This window comes from Eptesicus fuscus, chromosome 6, assembly GCF_027574615.1.
Source record: "Eptesicus fuscus isolate TK198812 chromosome 6, DD_ASM_mEF_20220401, whole genome shotgun sequence".
NCBI lineage: Eukaryota > Metazoa > Chordata > Mammalia > Chiroptera > Vespertilionidae > Eptesicus > Eptesicus fuscus.
This window is the reverse complement of record NC_072478.1, coordinates 86,609,077-86,623,416: the sequence shown is the minus strand read 5'-3', so window position 1 is coordinate 86,623,416 and position 14,340 is coordinate 86,609,077. Positions and strand designations below refer to the sequence as shown.

The 14,340-nt window shown below is 45.6% G+C and overlaps 1 protein-coding gene across 1 annotated transcript in view; it reads left to right on the top strand.

Annotated features, from left to right (window-relative positions):
- Positions 1 to 14,340, top strand: part of SH3TC2 (SH3 domain and tetratricopeptide repeats 2) — a 49,714-nt gene that overhangs the window by 29,355 nt on the left and 6,019 nt on the right. Inside the window, exons 10-14 of the mRNA XM_008152181.3 lie at positions 1,520 to 1,561; positions 1,685 to 3,379; positions 3,487 to 3,667; positions 11,942 to 12,092; positions 13,999 to 14,121. Coding sequence (XP_008150403.2) covers positions 1,520 to 1,561; positions 1,685 to 3,379; positions 3,487 to 3,667; positions 11,942 to 12,092; positions 13,999 to 14,121 — 2,192 coding nt within the window. The remainder of the gene's footprint in view (positions 1 to 1,519; positions 1,562 to 1,684; positions 3,380 to 3,486; positions 3,668 to 11,941; positions 12,093 to 13,998; positions 14,122 to 14,340) is intronic.

The window sequence follows — 14,340 nt, the reverse complement described above, 5'->3', positions numbered from 1 at the left end:
GAGCATCCTTTTGGTAAATTCCAGCTCCCCCAAGGCCTGTGCCCAGGGAAGAAGTGCCTCCTGCAATTCTTCCTCTAGAGCAGTGGTCAGCAAACCGCGGCTCGCGAGCCACCTACGGCTCTTTGGCCCCTTGAGTGTGGCTCTTCCACAAAATACCACGTACCCTAATTAAGTTAATAACAATGTACCTACCTATATAGTTTAAGTTTAAAAAATGTGGCTCTCAAAAGAAATTTCAGTCGTTGTACTGTTGATATTTGGCTCTGTTGAGTAATGAGTTTGCCGACCACTGCTCTAGAGGAGCACCTTTTTGAGGCTCCTACACTGTTTGTGCTCTCCGTGGTCCTGGCCTGGAGAGAAATAGCTGTGTCCTCCACGTCAGTGAGGGCCGGGCACATGAACACCTAACTCTCCTGTGTTTGCCTATGGGGCCTCCTCTCCCTCCGGGTTGCAGATCTCAAGTATGTGCAGTGACACTCACAGAGAAAGCCTTCCCTGGATAATAGGAGTCTGAGGCTTAACTTGGTGAGGGGCCTGATGTCCTCAAGTTCACTGGAGAACCCAGAGCAGGGAGGCAGAATCTTCCTCCAGCAGCCCCTGTCTGCAGAGTGCGTCTGGCCTTTGCCTCCACAGCCCCCTAACGGCTGTTCTAGCCAAGAGGGTTTGCTTCTTTGCTGCACACTCACAAGGTCTTCTTGCTTCTCACCTAGTCTTGTTTCACTTTTGTGACATTAAGTGGCAGCACCATAAGGCACCCTGGTCTCAGTGTCTCTACTTTCCTCTCTGACTGTGCCTTCTCAGTCTCCTTCTGCCAACTTTTCTCCTGCCAGATCTATTGCATTCTCTGTCTAGAGCTCCTCCACATACTGCAAACTCATGTCTAAAACAGGGCCGAAGACTGTCCTTTCATCTATGCGCCCCCCACCCCCAACCCGAGTTACTTCAGAGAACAAAACCACCACCCTCCCCTCCGATGCACCTTCGCTTTCTTTTCTTCATTAGTCACATTCAGTCACCTCGTCCAGTCAAAACACACCGTACACACTAAATCAGTGTCTGTTGAGAGGCTGGATGATGAATGAAAGAGGAAGGAAGAAGGAGGGATCTGGGACACCCGGGAATAGGAAGCGATGCCACGTGCCGCAAAGTGAGCTGCACTTGGGGTCTGTTCACGGCTCTGTCGTAAAACTGCTGAGAGATTTGGGGCTTCAGAGTTCATCATACCCTACACCTCTGGGCATAGAGCTGATGTTTTCAGCTTTTCTTCTCTGACTCTGGGTCTCATTTCCAACTCACTTCCCAGCTGTAAAGCGAGTGGGTTAAGTAAGATAATATTTAGGTTTTAGCAACTCTAAACTGACGGTGTAGGAGAGAATTCTGCCCAGTTCCTTAAAGATGCTGATGGTCTGAAGCTCAAATACAAAGTCCCCTAAGGGGGACTGGTCTGGGGTACACCTGCAGGCACAGGCATGGTGGCCCATGAGGACCTAACCCCGGTCTGTCCTTCATCTCTATCCAGGTGGGTTCGAGTCCATCCAGAATCTTCCAAACGATCTGAGCGGTGAGTAGAGATCATGCTGACCCTGACAACCAGTCCCTCGGCACAGCACCCTGTCCTCTTGCCGAGCACCGGCCACTGTAGTTGCAGGGGCTTAGGGTTGCTCAACTCTGCTGTTCCTTACAGCGTCCCAGCCCGACAGCTTCCAGGAGGCCCGGCCTGGGGGGGCCGGGGAGGAGCATCAGGCCTCGGGCTCCGGACGGTCCAGCAGCTCCGAGGACTGCAGCCTGGAGGAGCTCCTCTCCGCCGCCTCAGACAGCTATCACCTGCCGGAGCCAGACGACCTGGATGACCCGGAGCTGCTCATGGACCTGAACTCCGGTCAGGAGGAGGAGGAGGCCGAGACCTTCGCCCCCATCTTGGCTTTCCTGGATCACCAGGGCTACGCCGACCACTTGAAGAGCCTCTATGATTTCTCCTTCTCTTTCCTCACGTCTTCCTTTTATAGCTTCTCCGAGGAGGACGAGCTGGTGATCTACCTGGAGGCCTCCAGGAAGTGGGCCAAGCGGAGCCACATGACCTGGGCCCATGCCCGGCTCTGCTTCCTCCTGGGCCGGCTGAGCGTCAGGAAGGTCAAGCTCTCCCAGGCCAGGGTGTACTTCGAGGAGGCCATCCACATTCTCAACGGGGCGTTTGAGGACCTGTCCTTGGTGGCTGCCCTGTACATCAACTTGGCTGCTATCTACCTGCGGCAGAGGCTAAGGCATAAAGGCTCGGCCCTGCTGGAAAAGGCAGGGGCCCTGCTGGCCTGCCTGCCCGACCGGGAGTCCAGTGCCAAGAACGAGCTCGATGTGGTGGCCTACGTGCTGCGCCAGGGCATTGCGTCGGGCAGCTGCCCCCTGGAGGCCAGGGCCTGCTTCCTGGCCATCCGATTGCTCCTGAGCCTCGGCCGGCATGAGGAGGTCCTGCCCTTCGCGGAACGGCTGCAGCTTCTCTCCGGACACCCTCCCGCCTCGGGTGCTGTGGCCACCATCCTGAGTTTTCTGTATGATAAGAAATACCTTCCGCACCTTGCAGTGGCCTCTGTCCGGCAACGTGGTCCCCAGAGTGCGCAAGGGATGTCCCTTCCGATTTGGCAGGTCCACCTGGCCCTCCAGAATGCCACCAAGCTCCTCCGCGTTCCCCCCACAAGCTGGAATGAAGTTTCCCCCCTGGCCTGTCCGGCGCTCAGGCAGGCGCTGGCCGCCTGTGAGGAGCAGGCAGATCGGCGCACCCAGAGGGCCCTGTGTCTCATCCTGTCCAGAGTGTACCTCCAACACAGGTCTCCTGATGGTGCCATCTACTACCTGAGCCAAGCCTTGGTGCTGGGGCAGCTGCTGGGTGAGCAGGAAGCCTTCGAGTCTTCCCTCTGCCTGGCCTGGGCCTATCTCTTAGCCAGCCAGGCGAAGAAGGCTTTGGACATCCTCTACCCACTCCTGCACTCCCTGAAGGAGACAGAGAATGCTATCCAAAAGGGGGTAGTCCATAACCTTCTGGGACTTGCACTTCAAGGTGAAGGCTGGGTGAACAGGGCAGCCAAGAGCTATCTCCGGGCCTTGAACGGGGCCCAGGAGGTGGGGGATGTGCGTAACCAGGCAGTGACTTTGGCCAATCTTGGCCACCTGTCCCTTAAGTCCTGGGCCCAGCAGCCAGCCAGAGACTATTTCCTGCAGGCCGTCCGACTCTATTGTCAACTCCAGGCCAGTGTGGAGACAGACATGGAATTAGTACAGGTGCTTCTCTGGTTGGCCCAAGTCCTGGTGTGTGGATGCCAGCTGGCCAGTGGGCGCCTTTGTTATGAAATGGCCTTGCTGTTTGGCTTAAGGCATCGGCACCTAAAGAGTGAGTATGTCCCCTGCTGCTGGGCATCTTGAGAGAAAAGTGTTAGAGCACATTTTGCCCTTTTCCTGTCTCAGGTCGTCTCATTCATGTCCCTGCTTTATGTTCAGGTCAGCTTCAGGTCACCAAATCCCTCTGCCATTTCTACAGCTCTGTGTCCCCCAACCCCGAGGCATGCATCACCTACCACGAGCACTGGCTGGCCCTGGCTCAGCAACTCAGGGACCGGGAGATGGAGGGGCAGCTGCTGGAGTCCCTCGGGCAGCTGTATCGGAACCTGAACACGGCCAGGTGAGTCTGGGCTTAGGGAAAAGTCCTAGAAACATCCTTTTTCCTTAAGGAGAAACACTCTTCTTTCCTGCAGGTGTCAAGTCCAATGCCCATGGTATGTTTATAGCATCAAGGAAAAGAGCCTGGGCTTTGCAGCTTCAGTGCAAGCCCAGTATCATCATCACTTACTAGTTATGTGGCTTTGGACCAGTTATTTCATTTCTCCAAGCTTCAACTTCCTCCTCAGTCAAAGAAGGATGATGATGGCATCCATGCTATAGTATTTTTGTGAGGAATAAGTGAGTTAATGCACATGGACCACTTGGAACAGTGCTTGATACAGAGAAAGGGCTCAGGAATGTTGCCTTGGTTACAATTAATTGTGTTTCCATAACAACCCATCACCTGCCCATGGCTGAGGATGCCTAATGCAGAGAGGTGGCTGTTAGGAACCCTCAGGTCTCCCTCACCTGAAGACAGCTGGTACTAGAGAAAGGACACAAAGTAAATACATTAACTGAAAGTGGGTGTAATTTTTCAAGGTAAAGAAAGTTGTTTGGGCCCTTCCCTTTAAAATTAAACTGGCAATTATAAAACTAAGTTTATTTTCACTTTTTAGTTCAAAGTACTTGGGCTATAACTGCAACTATGCACTAAGTCTTGGAATAAACAACAAAAGAAGTGTTGACTATAGCTTAATTGTGTTGACAAAATTGTGTAATAGTACGATGAAACATCCTTTGTTTTGTGGGTTGCTTTTTTTTTTTCAGCAATCTCTTAAAAAGCTTTATTTTTGCAAAAATATACCAAAACCTATTTAACCCAAAGGCTTCTTTTAACCCTTTGGTATTTAAAGTATTCTCAAGGCATCCGCCCCCATCTGCTGGTTTTCTCTTGCCTGTCTGCTCGCTGGTCTAATCTGCTTCATCCTCATTTGTCAGGGCCTGTGGCCTGCAGCTCTGCTCTCTAACAAGCCTTTAATTCACTCTATTAAATTCTACATGGTTTGCAAGATACTCAATTGCATTTTGCAACAGATTAGCCTTGTAGCATTGAATTCATAATTATGAATGACTTCTAAAATAGAGCAGGGATAATTGCTAGTGTTGCACAGAGAGAGGTGGCTGAGGAGAAGCTAATTAAATTATACTTTTGCTTTTCTAGGCTACATGGTAGGTAATCTGGTAACCTTAGGCATTTGGATAATCAGATCATAGATAATAAGATAAGCATCTCTCTCTCTCTCTCTCTCTCTCTCTCTCTCTCTCTTTCTCTCTCTCTCTCTCTCCCACCACCTACCCTCTCTCCCTGCCGTCACTCTGTCTTCTTCTCCCTCACCCTTTCTCTCTCTTATAAGAATCAGGAGTCCTGCAATCTCCCTTTATCTATGCCTTCAGTCCCAGGAAGGGTTTTTTTGGTTTTTTTTTAAATCTTTGTAGCATGTGAGGGGGCAGGAGGCCTGGCCCCAGTGCGTCCTTGATTCCATTAGAAGACCCTAGGAACTTGGATGATTCTGGAACAGATCAAGAAGTCAGGCTTGAATTAACCTTTGAGACAAAACAAGTCATGTTCATGGTGTGGCCGCATAGGAATGGGCTTCAGGAAAGTTGAATTTTATGGGACTGGAGCAAGGGTGGCAATATATACGTCAGGTTTATTGCCACTTCTCGCTGTGTACAAGTTCAGTGTAAGATTAGTCACTGCTCCCAGCCATCACCTACCCCACTGCCATCCTTTGCCCACCAGCCTCCCTCCCACCGCCAGTTGTCAGAAACCACTGTGATCTTAGGGGGAAGCCAGAGAGAAAGCTCTGGACGCTGTCAGCACAGATGGAAGAGGCCTTATTTAAGCCAGTGTGAAGGGTCACTGTACTTTTTAGGTGGTGGGGTGACAGAGAGGAGGTGAGAAGTGGGGCTGCAGTTGGTCCAAAAAGCGACTGGAGGAAGACGGAAGCCAGGGCTGGGAGTCAGGAAGCAATCCTTCCAGGAGCTAATAACGTGTCCTTAACCAAGTCATTTCTCCTCTTGGCTGTCCCATTGATGAGGTTAGATTGAATGTATTGTAGTTTCCACTTCTAGAATGTAAAGTCTAGGACCAGCCAGCTGTGCTATTCTGACCCTGGCAATAGCCCTTCCAGTACCAGAATTCCTGCTGCCTCCAAAGCATCTTGAGTTCTGGGGACAGATTCTTAAGGTCGTGGGCTTTCTTAGAGGACCTTTTAGATCAGAGACCTAAGCTTTTGGGGTTTTGAAAACTCTGCGGTAGATTCAAAAGGTCATGGTGTGGTGACCATAAGCTCCATGTGGGCAGACATGTCGAGCAGAGAAGTTGGCATTGAGAAACATACAATACATATTTGTGTGGGTCAGCTGAGTAGTTAATTACAGTAGTCTCCCGTTATCCCCAGTTTTGCTTTCCGCAGTTTCAATGAACCATTATCAACTGTAGTCCTAATATGTTAAGTGGAAAAGTCCAGAAATGAACTGCATGCTGTTCTGAGTAGCATGACATCTCTCTGTGCTCCTCCACCCTTTCTGGGACTTGAATCATACTTGTCCAGTGTGTCCATGCTGTACATGCTACCTGCCCACTAGTCACTTAGTAGTTCTCCTGGTTCTCAGATCGACTGTGGAAGTATCACAGTGCTTGTGCTCTAGTAATCCTTGTTTTACTTCGTAATGGCCCCAAAGAGCAAAAGTAGTGATGCTGGCAATCTGGATATGCCAAAGAGAAGCCGTAAGTGTTTCTTGTAATTGAAAAGGTAAATATATATAGCACAGAACAGTGCATAAATAGGGATCAATACTATCCATAGTTTCAGGTATTCATTGGGGGTCTTGGAACTGGGGGACTATTGTAGTTATTTAGTGCAGTAGTCTACTAGTTCTAGCTCTTACATTTAAGTCAGTCAGTCATTTTGGGTTCATTTTTTTATATGGTGTGAGGTAGGATCCAGTTTCATTCTTTTGCGTGAATATCCAGTTGTCCAAGTACCACTTGTTGAAAATTTATTTTTCCACATTGAATGTTTTGGGACCCTTGTTGACAATCAAGTGACTATAAACATAAGTGTTTATTTCTGGACTCTCAGTTCTATTCTATTGATCAATATGTCTGGCCTATGCCAGACTATACCACTGTGTTTATTATAGCTTTGTGGTAACTTTTAAATTGGGAAGTGAGTCCACCGAACATGTTTTTCAAGATTGTTTTTGGCTATTTGGGTCCCTTGCCTTTCCATATGAAATTTAGCATTTTTTCAGTTTCTGCAAAACAGCCAGCTGAGATTTTGGGATAGGGAGAATGTTGCATCTGTAGAACAATTTGGGTGGTATTGCCATCTTAACAACATCCTGTCTTCGACTTTATGAACATGGATGTCTTTCCATTTACTTAGATCTCCTTTAATCCCTATCTAGTGTGTTGTAGTTTCTAGAATATACATCTTTCACTTCTTTTGTTAAATTGTATTCTGAAGTAGTTTTTGATGCTGCTATAAATGCAGTTGTCTTCTTAATTTCAATTTCAGATTGTTCATTGATGTTTATAGAAATACAGTAGATTTTTGCATGTTAATATTGTATCCTACAACTGTTTATTAGTTCTAATAGTGTGTGTGTGTTCCTTATAATTTTCTATATATAAGATTATGTCACATGCATATATAGCTTTACTTCTTCCTTTCCTATCTAGGTGTCTTTTATTTCATTTTTTGTCTTATCACCTTAGAATCTTCAATACAATGTTTAATAAAGGTGGCGAGAGTAGAAATTCTTGTTGTGCACCTGATATTAAGAAGAAAGCTTTCAGATTTTCACCATTAAGTATAAAATTAACTATGAATGTTTCATAAATTCTCTTTATTAGGTTGAGGAATTTCCATTCTATTCTTAGTTCTTTGAATAGAACAATAATTTTTATTATTAAAGAGTGTTAATTTTATTCAAATGCTTTTAATGCACCTATTGAACTTATCATGTGGTTTTTTCTTTTATTCTAGTAATAAGGGTATTGAGTTGATTAATTTTACTATGTGGAACTGATCTTGCCATCCTGGGATAAATCCCACTTGGTCATGGAGTAAAATCCTCTTTATATGCTGCTGGATTCAATTTCCTACTATAGGTGGAATATTTTTACATCTATATTCATAAGAGATATTGATCTGTATTTTTCTTTTCTTGTGATAATGTCATTGTCTGGTTTTGCTATTAGGGTAACACTGGCCTCAATGTGTACTGGGAAATGTTTCCTTAACTTCTACTTTTTTGAAAGAGTTTGTGAAAGATTAGAGTTAATTCTTCTTTAAATGTTTGGTAGAATTCACCAGTGAAGCCATCTGGCCTTGGGCTTTTCATTGTAAGGAGTTGTTTTGTTTTTTTAAAATTAATAATTTAATCTTGTTGGTTGTTATAGGTCTATTTAGACGATCTATTTCTTCTTGAACAGTTTGATAGTTTTTATTTTAGGAATATGCCCATTTACCTAGATTGTTTAATATGTTGGAGTACAACTGTTCATAGTATTCCCTTATAATCCTTTTTATTTCTGTAGTTATTTCTGGTAGTAGTAATGTCTCCACTTTAATTCCTAGCTTTTCTCTTACTTTTCTTGATTAGACTAACTAGAGATTTGACTCTTAAGTTTTTTTTTTAAAAAGAACCAATTATTTTTATTTTGTCAATTTTCTCTATATTATTTATATCTGATTTAATGTTTATTATTTTCTTTCTCCTGCTTTTTTTGGGTTTACTTTGCTTTTCTTTTTCAAGTGTCTTAAGGTGGAACGTTAAGTTACTGATTTGAGATCTTTATTCTTTTTTAATATAAGTATTTACAGCTACAAATTTCTCTCTGAGCACTGCTTTCATTCCACTCCAGTTTTGGTATGTGGTATTTTTGTTTTCATTTATCTAAAAGTATTTTCTAATATCGCTATTTTTCTGGTTGTTACCTTGGAGATTATAATTAACATCTTCATTTATAATGATCTTATACATTTCCTGGACATGCGCACAGTTTTGCACATTCAGATGGTCTTCTAGATTCCTGGGAATATGCTGGAGTTTTCAATGCCTTCTATGGGCAGCTCATTCCCCAACTTTTCCTTTTATTTGCTGTCTTCTTTTTCAGCTTCTTCTTTGCTCCAGATGTTTTCACCATCTCAGGCAGCAGCAGTGTGAAACAATTGCTGCTGATCCTTTTTGACAAACACCCCAGGGAAAGGGTTATCTGCACTGAGTGAGCTCTGAGTCAGGTTAAATAAAAACAAGCCCTGTGAGTGAAGGCTTGCAGGGAACTTCCAGCCTTGTCAAATAGTGACAGTTCCCTGGGGATAGAGCATGGGGAATTCCAAACTCACTGTGTCCCCTCCAGTGGCTGCAAGAGGTTGCTGGTTTTCCCAGCTACTGTGATTGCCAAGTGTTTGGTTTTTAAGGCTGCCATAGAGCTGCGGAGAGGAGATGCCTCTAGACTCTAGATCAGTAATGGGCAACCTTTTGAGCTTGGTGTGTCAAACTTCGCCAAAAAACTGAGCATAACTCGGGTAGTGTGTCACTTTGAGGAAAAAACATTATTTTGCAAATGTTTCATCCTCAGGAGCAGCAAATGTTTCATCCTCGGCATGCGGCCGCCTCAGAGGCCATGTGTCATCAGAAATGGCTACGCGTGACACGCGTGTCATAGGTTCGCCATCACTGCTCTAGATCAAGTTAAAAAGCAATGACACCCACTATTCTTAACACGATTCAGCCGTTTTCTTGAATAAACTCTCCTCAAATTGTTGTAAACCTTCAGTTAACTTCCAGAGTTCTGAAAAAAAAATTGATTGTGACAATTTTTGCCTGTGTTCTCTTTGGTTTTTACGGGAGAGTGGATTTTTGGAGGTATTTCCTCCATTGTTCTGATCCAAATTAGGCTTTTTAAAATCCTAACATTCTATAATTCTAAAATTCTGGATTTTTATTTGTATAATTGGAAGGAAATAAACATTCACTTCTGCTTTACCTTCAATGAGTGATACTACGAGGAAGACCGTGAGGTACCATAAGTGACGGGAAACTCTGCAAATATAAGGTCATTATCCCTTTATACTAGTAGAATGCTCGGGTTATCAAGGAGAACGCATTATGAGGCTGTGTTTATTTAGCATGTATAAATCACCCACTTCTGTAGAGCACTCAAGAAAAAGAGAGAACAAAGACCAGTTAACAGACATAGAAAAACAAGCGTTTCCATGCACCCAGGGGTGATTACTGTAAGTTAGCACTAAGCTTCCTGGTGGCTGAGGTAAAAGGGGAAAGCCACATGTGGTTCACACTGCTTCATAAAAGAACAGAAGCAAATATATCTGTTGGAGCAAATTTTTTCTTGGCACTGATTTCTAGGGGGAATTTATTAAGTGAGTTTTGATGTAATGGACACATTTTTTTTTTCAACTGAACTTCCCTCAGGGATTTCCATTTCACAAAGCTCAGAGCCACCGCAGGCAAAGGCAAGCAGTGCTCATAGGTGAGACGGCAGGCATCTGCAAGGCTAGGTCTGGAGAGGAAGGAAGGAACGCCAACAGAGAAGGGTCAGGGAAGACCTCATGAAGCTCATGGCATGTGAGGATGCCCTTGAGGGAGAAGTAAGGTTTTGAAAGTGAAGAAGGGTAAAAGAATGGAATTTGGGGTGGAAGGAGTAGCAGTAGCAATGGAAACGTGGGGAAGGTGGGGACACATTTGAATGTTCCAGTGCAGTAGAAAGGTAGATAGACCATGGGTCAGTAATAACAATGATAACTAACATTTAAATATTTATCAAGTGCTTCCTCTGAGCACTCTCATTTTATTGTTACTAGTACCTTACAACAATCTTCTGAGGTAGTTTTAAAAGACAGTTTAATGTTCATCTGGATATGGGTACTAAGGGAGAGAGGGGCCTCTAGCCTGTCCCCCAGGAGGGGATGTGGATGGAGTTGGGGTGGGCATTTGCAGGGGTGGGCATGTGCCCAGTGAGCATCCATTGTGAAAGTGGTTGGGGTTAGGGTCCTCACACTCACAGAAAGCCTTTAGTGAGATGCACTGTTTACTGAGCAATGTGTAATCTCAGGGTACCCATACGAAGTAGAAAGAGTTGTAAAAATTGAGAGCTAATGAAGCCTGGCTTGCAGCTATGGTGATTCTGATAGAGTCAGTCTGAGGAAGTTCTGGGAGTCTGTGTTTTTAATAAGCTCCCTAGGGAATGCTGAATCCCGTGGGCTGTGAATCAGGCTTTGAGGAATGTGGGTGTTATAGTACAAGTTCAGGGCTGGGACTCAGAAGAAGGGAGTTCTGGCCTTGTGTCTTCCCATAACGTGCTGTGCATCCTTGTACAGTCACTTCCCATCTCTGGGCCTGTTTTCTCTATGAAATAAGGGGGTTGGACTAGGTCAACAAGTCTCAACCCAAGCTGGCCAATGCAGTCAGTGTGGGAGAGCTTTGGCAGAGTGCTGCTGCCTGAGCCACACTCCCCGAGTATCAGGGTGCCATGGCGTGGAGCACAATGAGGTGGGTTCGCCTGTGTCTGTATGTTTGAAAAGCTTCCAGGATATTCCAATTGCTGCTGGAGTTGAGAACTACCATCTAGATGATGCCAGTGCTCCTTCTTGTTCTAGAATGTCAAATCTGCGTGACATTACATTAGCTGTGCCTCGTTTCTTCATTAATCCCTGTCATGAGGGAAGAGTATCCTGCATAAGACAGTGTTTTTTTTTTCCAGGTAATGAAAGAGCACTTCATTAAACCTGAACCTTTTAAAACTTCTACTCTTCTTTGATCCTTCTTTTTAAAACATCTAAAGTTTTTGATGATTTAAAGTTACCACCATGGTCATTCATTTGTGCATTTATACAATAAGTAGGCCTGTGGCATCTACTGTGTGTTAAGTGCTTATGGAAAAAATGTTCGAGTGCAGTAGAAAGATGGATGGATGGTCAGTAATAACAATGATAACTAACATTTAAATATTTATCAAGTGCTTACTCTGAGCATTCTTATTTTATTATTACATTTAAATCTTACAACAATCCTCTGAGGCAGGTACAGTTATATCCCCATATTACAGATGGGGAAAATAAGGCACAGAGAAGTCCTGTACTTTCTTACAGCTAGTTAAGGCAGAGCCGGGGTTCAAATCACACCCAGACCTTCCTGTGTGACCTGAAACAATGTTGTCCCCCTCCGCCCCCCTAAGAGCCTCAGTTTCTCCCTGTGCTAAGGGACTCTGAGGCCCTTTGGAGCCCTCCCGCCTTATGAGTCCATGCTCGCCCCTCAGGTCCCTAAGGAGGTCCCTCACCTGCATCAAGGAGAGCCTGCGGATCTTCATCGATCTGGGCGAGGAGGACAAGGCTGCTGAGGCCTGGCTCGGGGCTGGGCGCCTCTACTACCTCATGCAGGAGGACGAGCTGGTGGAGCTGTACTTGCAGGTGGGCCTCCTGCAGAGCTCATCTGCTGACTTGGGCCAACGGGGGAGGGGGCCGCACCCTCCAGAGGGACCATCAGGAACTGGAGAGAGGTGATGGCCTCTCCTTGGAGGGGAAGTCAACACTGGGCTGCCCCCTGGACACAGGTGGGAACCAGGGCAGTCTGGCAGGCTGCATACAGGTGGCAAAGGGCCAGTCCCAAGTCCATATACACATGGAAGCTCCCAAAGAATGTGGTGGGAGACTCCCTCACCTGAATGCCAAGCACGTCCATCCTTCCAGAGCTTGACACACACCTGGCCTTCAGGGTTGTGCTGCAATATGAGGTGAGGCTGATGTGTGTGGAGTGTTAACATTATTGTTCTCAAACCGTGTGGCCTTGGCCTGGCTACATGAGCTCTCTAGGCTTCAGTTTCTTCATGGGTGAACCCAGGCTCTAGTAACGATTAGGTATATCACTTGTATAGTAAATGTATATGCATAGTAAGCAGTACTAAGTCTTGGGGCTTAATAAGTGATATTTAATTATTATTACTATTATCTGCAAATACTGACATCATGATGGCATGTAAGATTTGTTCCATCAAAAATATGCTCTTTATCTTTGCTTCCTTCCCATTTCTTATTTTCTTCCTTTTTATTCCCCCTTACTCCATTGGTTAAACTCACAGAAACTCACTCGCACTGAGACTGAAGGTTGTGTAACAGTGATTGAATGCACAGGAGACTTCGGTAAACACACCACAGGCATGATGTAGACTAACCCTCATTACAAATGCAGCAGGAGTTTCTATTGAAATTCCCATTTTACAGATGAGGCTCAATGTAACTTGCTCAAGATGATACACATAGTAAGTGGTGGAAGTGGCCCCTGGCTGTGTGAAGTAAAGCTTTCACTCTCAGACTCCATTCTGCTTTGGCATTTGAGAGCTGGAAGGGTTTTCAGAGCAGATAATTCAGTCTTGCCTCTCACTGTTGGGGAGATGGAGGCCCAGAGGAAGCTGTTCGGGGTGGCAGCAGAGCCTCTGACTCCAGGATTCCATCTCACCGCCCCCTCTCTGTGTCGCTGCATGTGCGGTAACAGTAACTGTGGGGTCTTTCCCCAGGGAGAACTGGTCCCAGGCCCACCCAACCCCCGCCTGCCATCTACCTTGGCCTTCTGCAGGTCATTGCCATGGAAGTGAATCCTCTCTGTCTGGGCTGAGCTCCCGCAGCTGTGCTGTCGTGTGTTCTTCACTCATCACCTTCCATGCCACGTTCTATTTCGATGCAACATAGACTAGCCTGTTAGAGAGAAGGAGGCCACGGAGGCTAGGAGAAGGGTATTGGGCTGGGAGACACTAGCATTTGTTTGCCACCAGCCACTGACGTGAATGTGGAGAGGTTTCTTAATATTTCTGAGCCTCAGTTTCTCCATCTGGAAAGTGCAGGTGTTGGATGAAATCACTGCTTCCCAAAGACCAGTCATTCATACAGAAAGTTCACGGTTTTGCCGTATCCATGTACTATTTATATCACTATATACTTACTTTTTTCTGATTTACTTCAAGTTGACTTAGCGTTGTACACTAAACAATGCTATCTGAAATCACAGGTTTTAATGTATTGTTAGTCTTTTTTTCTTAAAACACATTAAAATAAATACTTGCAGATTAAAACATAAAATGTTATGTGTACTGCTGAAAATTATTCTAGGGCCATACAATGTAATCTCTCCTACAATGAGAGGGAAATGCTGGGCTAGAGAATCTCAAAGTCTTCCTGCAGCTCTATGAGTGTGGAGGACAGTGTGGGATTCCAGGGGCGCCGCAGAGGGTTAAGCTAGGTGGTTAGGCTCTCACTCCTTCTAGTCCTGTGGACGCTTGAAGTCCTTCTCTCTGTCTGCGACAGTTGTCTCTGTCCCACCCAGGCAGCCATCCAGAAAGCGCTGAAGCCAGAAGAGCCCTCCCTGGCCCTCAAGCTCTATGAAGAAGCAGGAGATGTTTTCTTCAATGGGACCCGCCACAGGCATCGAGCGGTGGAATATTACCGGGTAAGTCCCAGGCCGCACAGTGTGCCCGCCAGGCCCTGGCACAAACCTGGGAGAGGCATATAGACTTCAGCCTGGACCTGCCTTCCCCTCTTTTGCTGATATTTCTTTTCCTTCTCTTTGTTGATGTAAAAAACATCCAAGTCTGGAGAGAATTTTTATGAGTTTCTTGAGCCAAACTGATAACAATTCCTGGGAAGCAAAATCTCAACAGATTGAGAA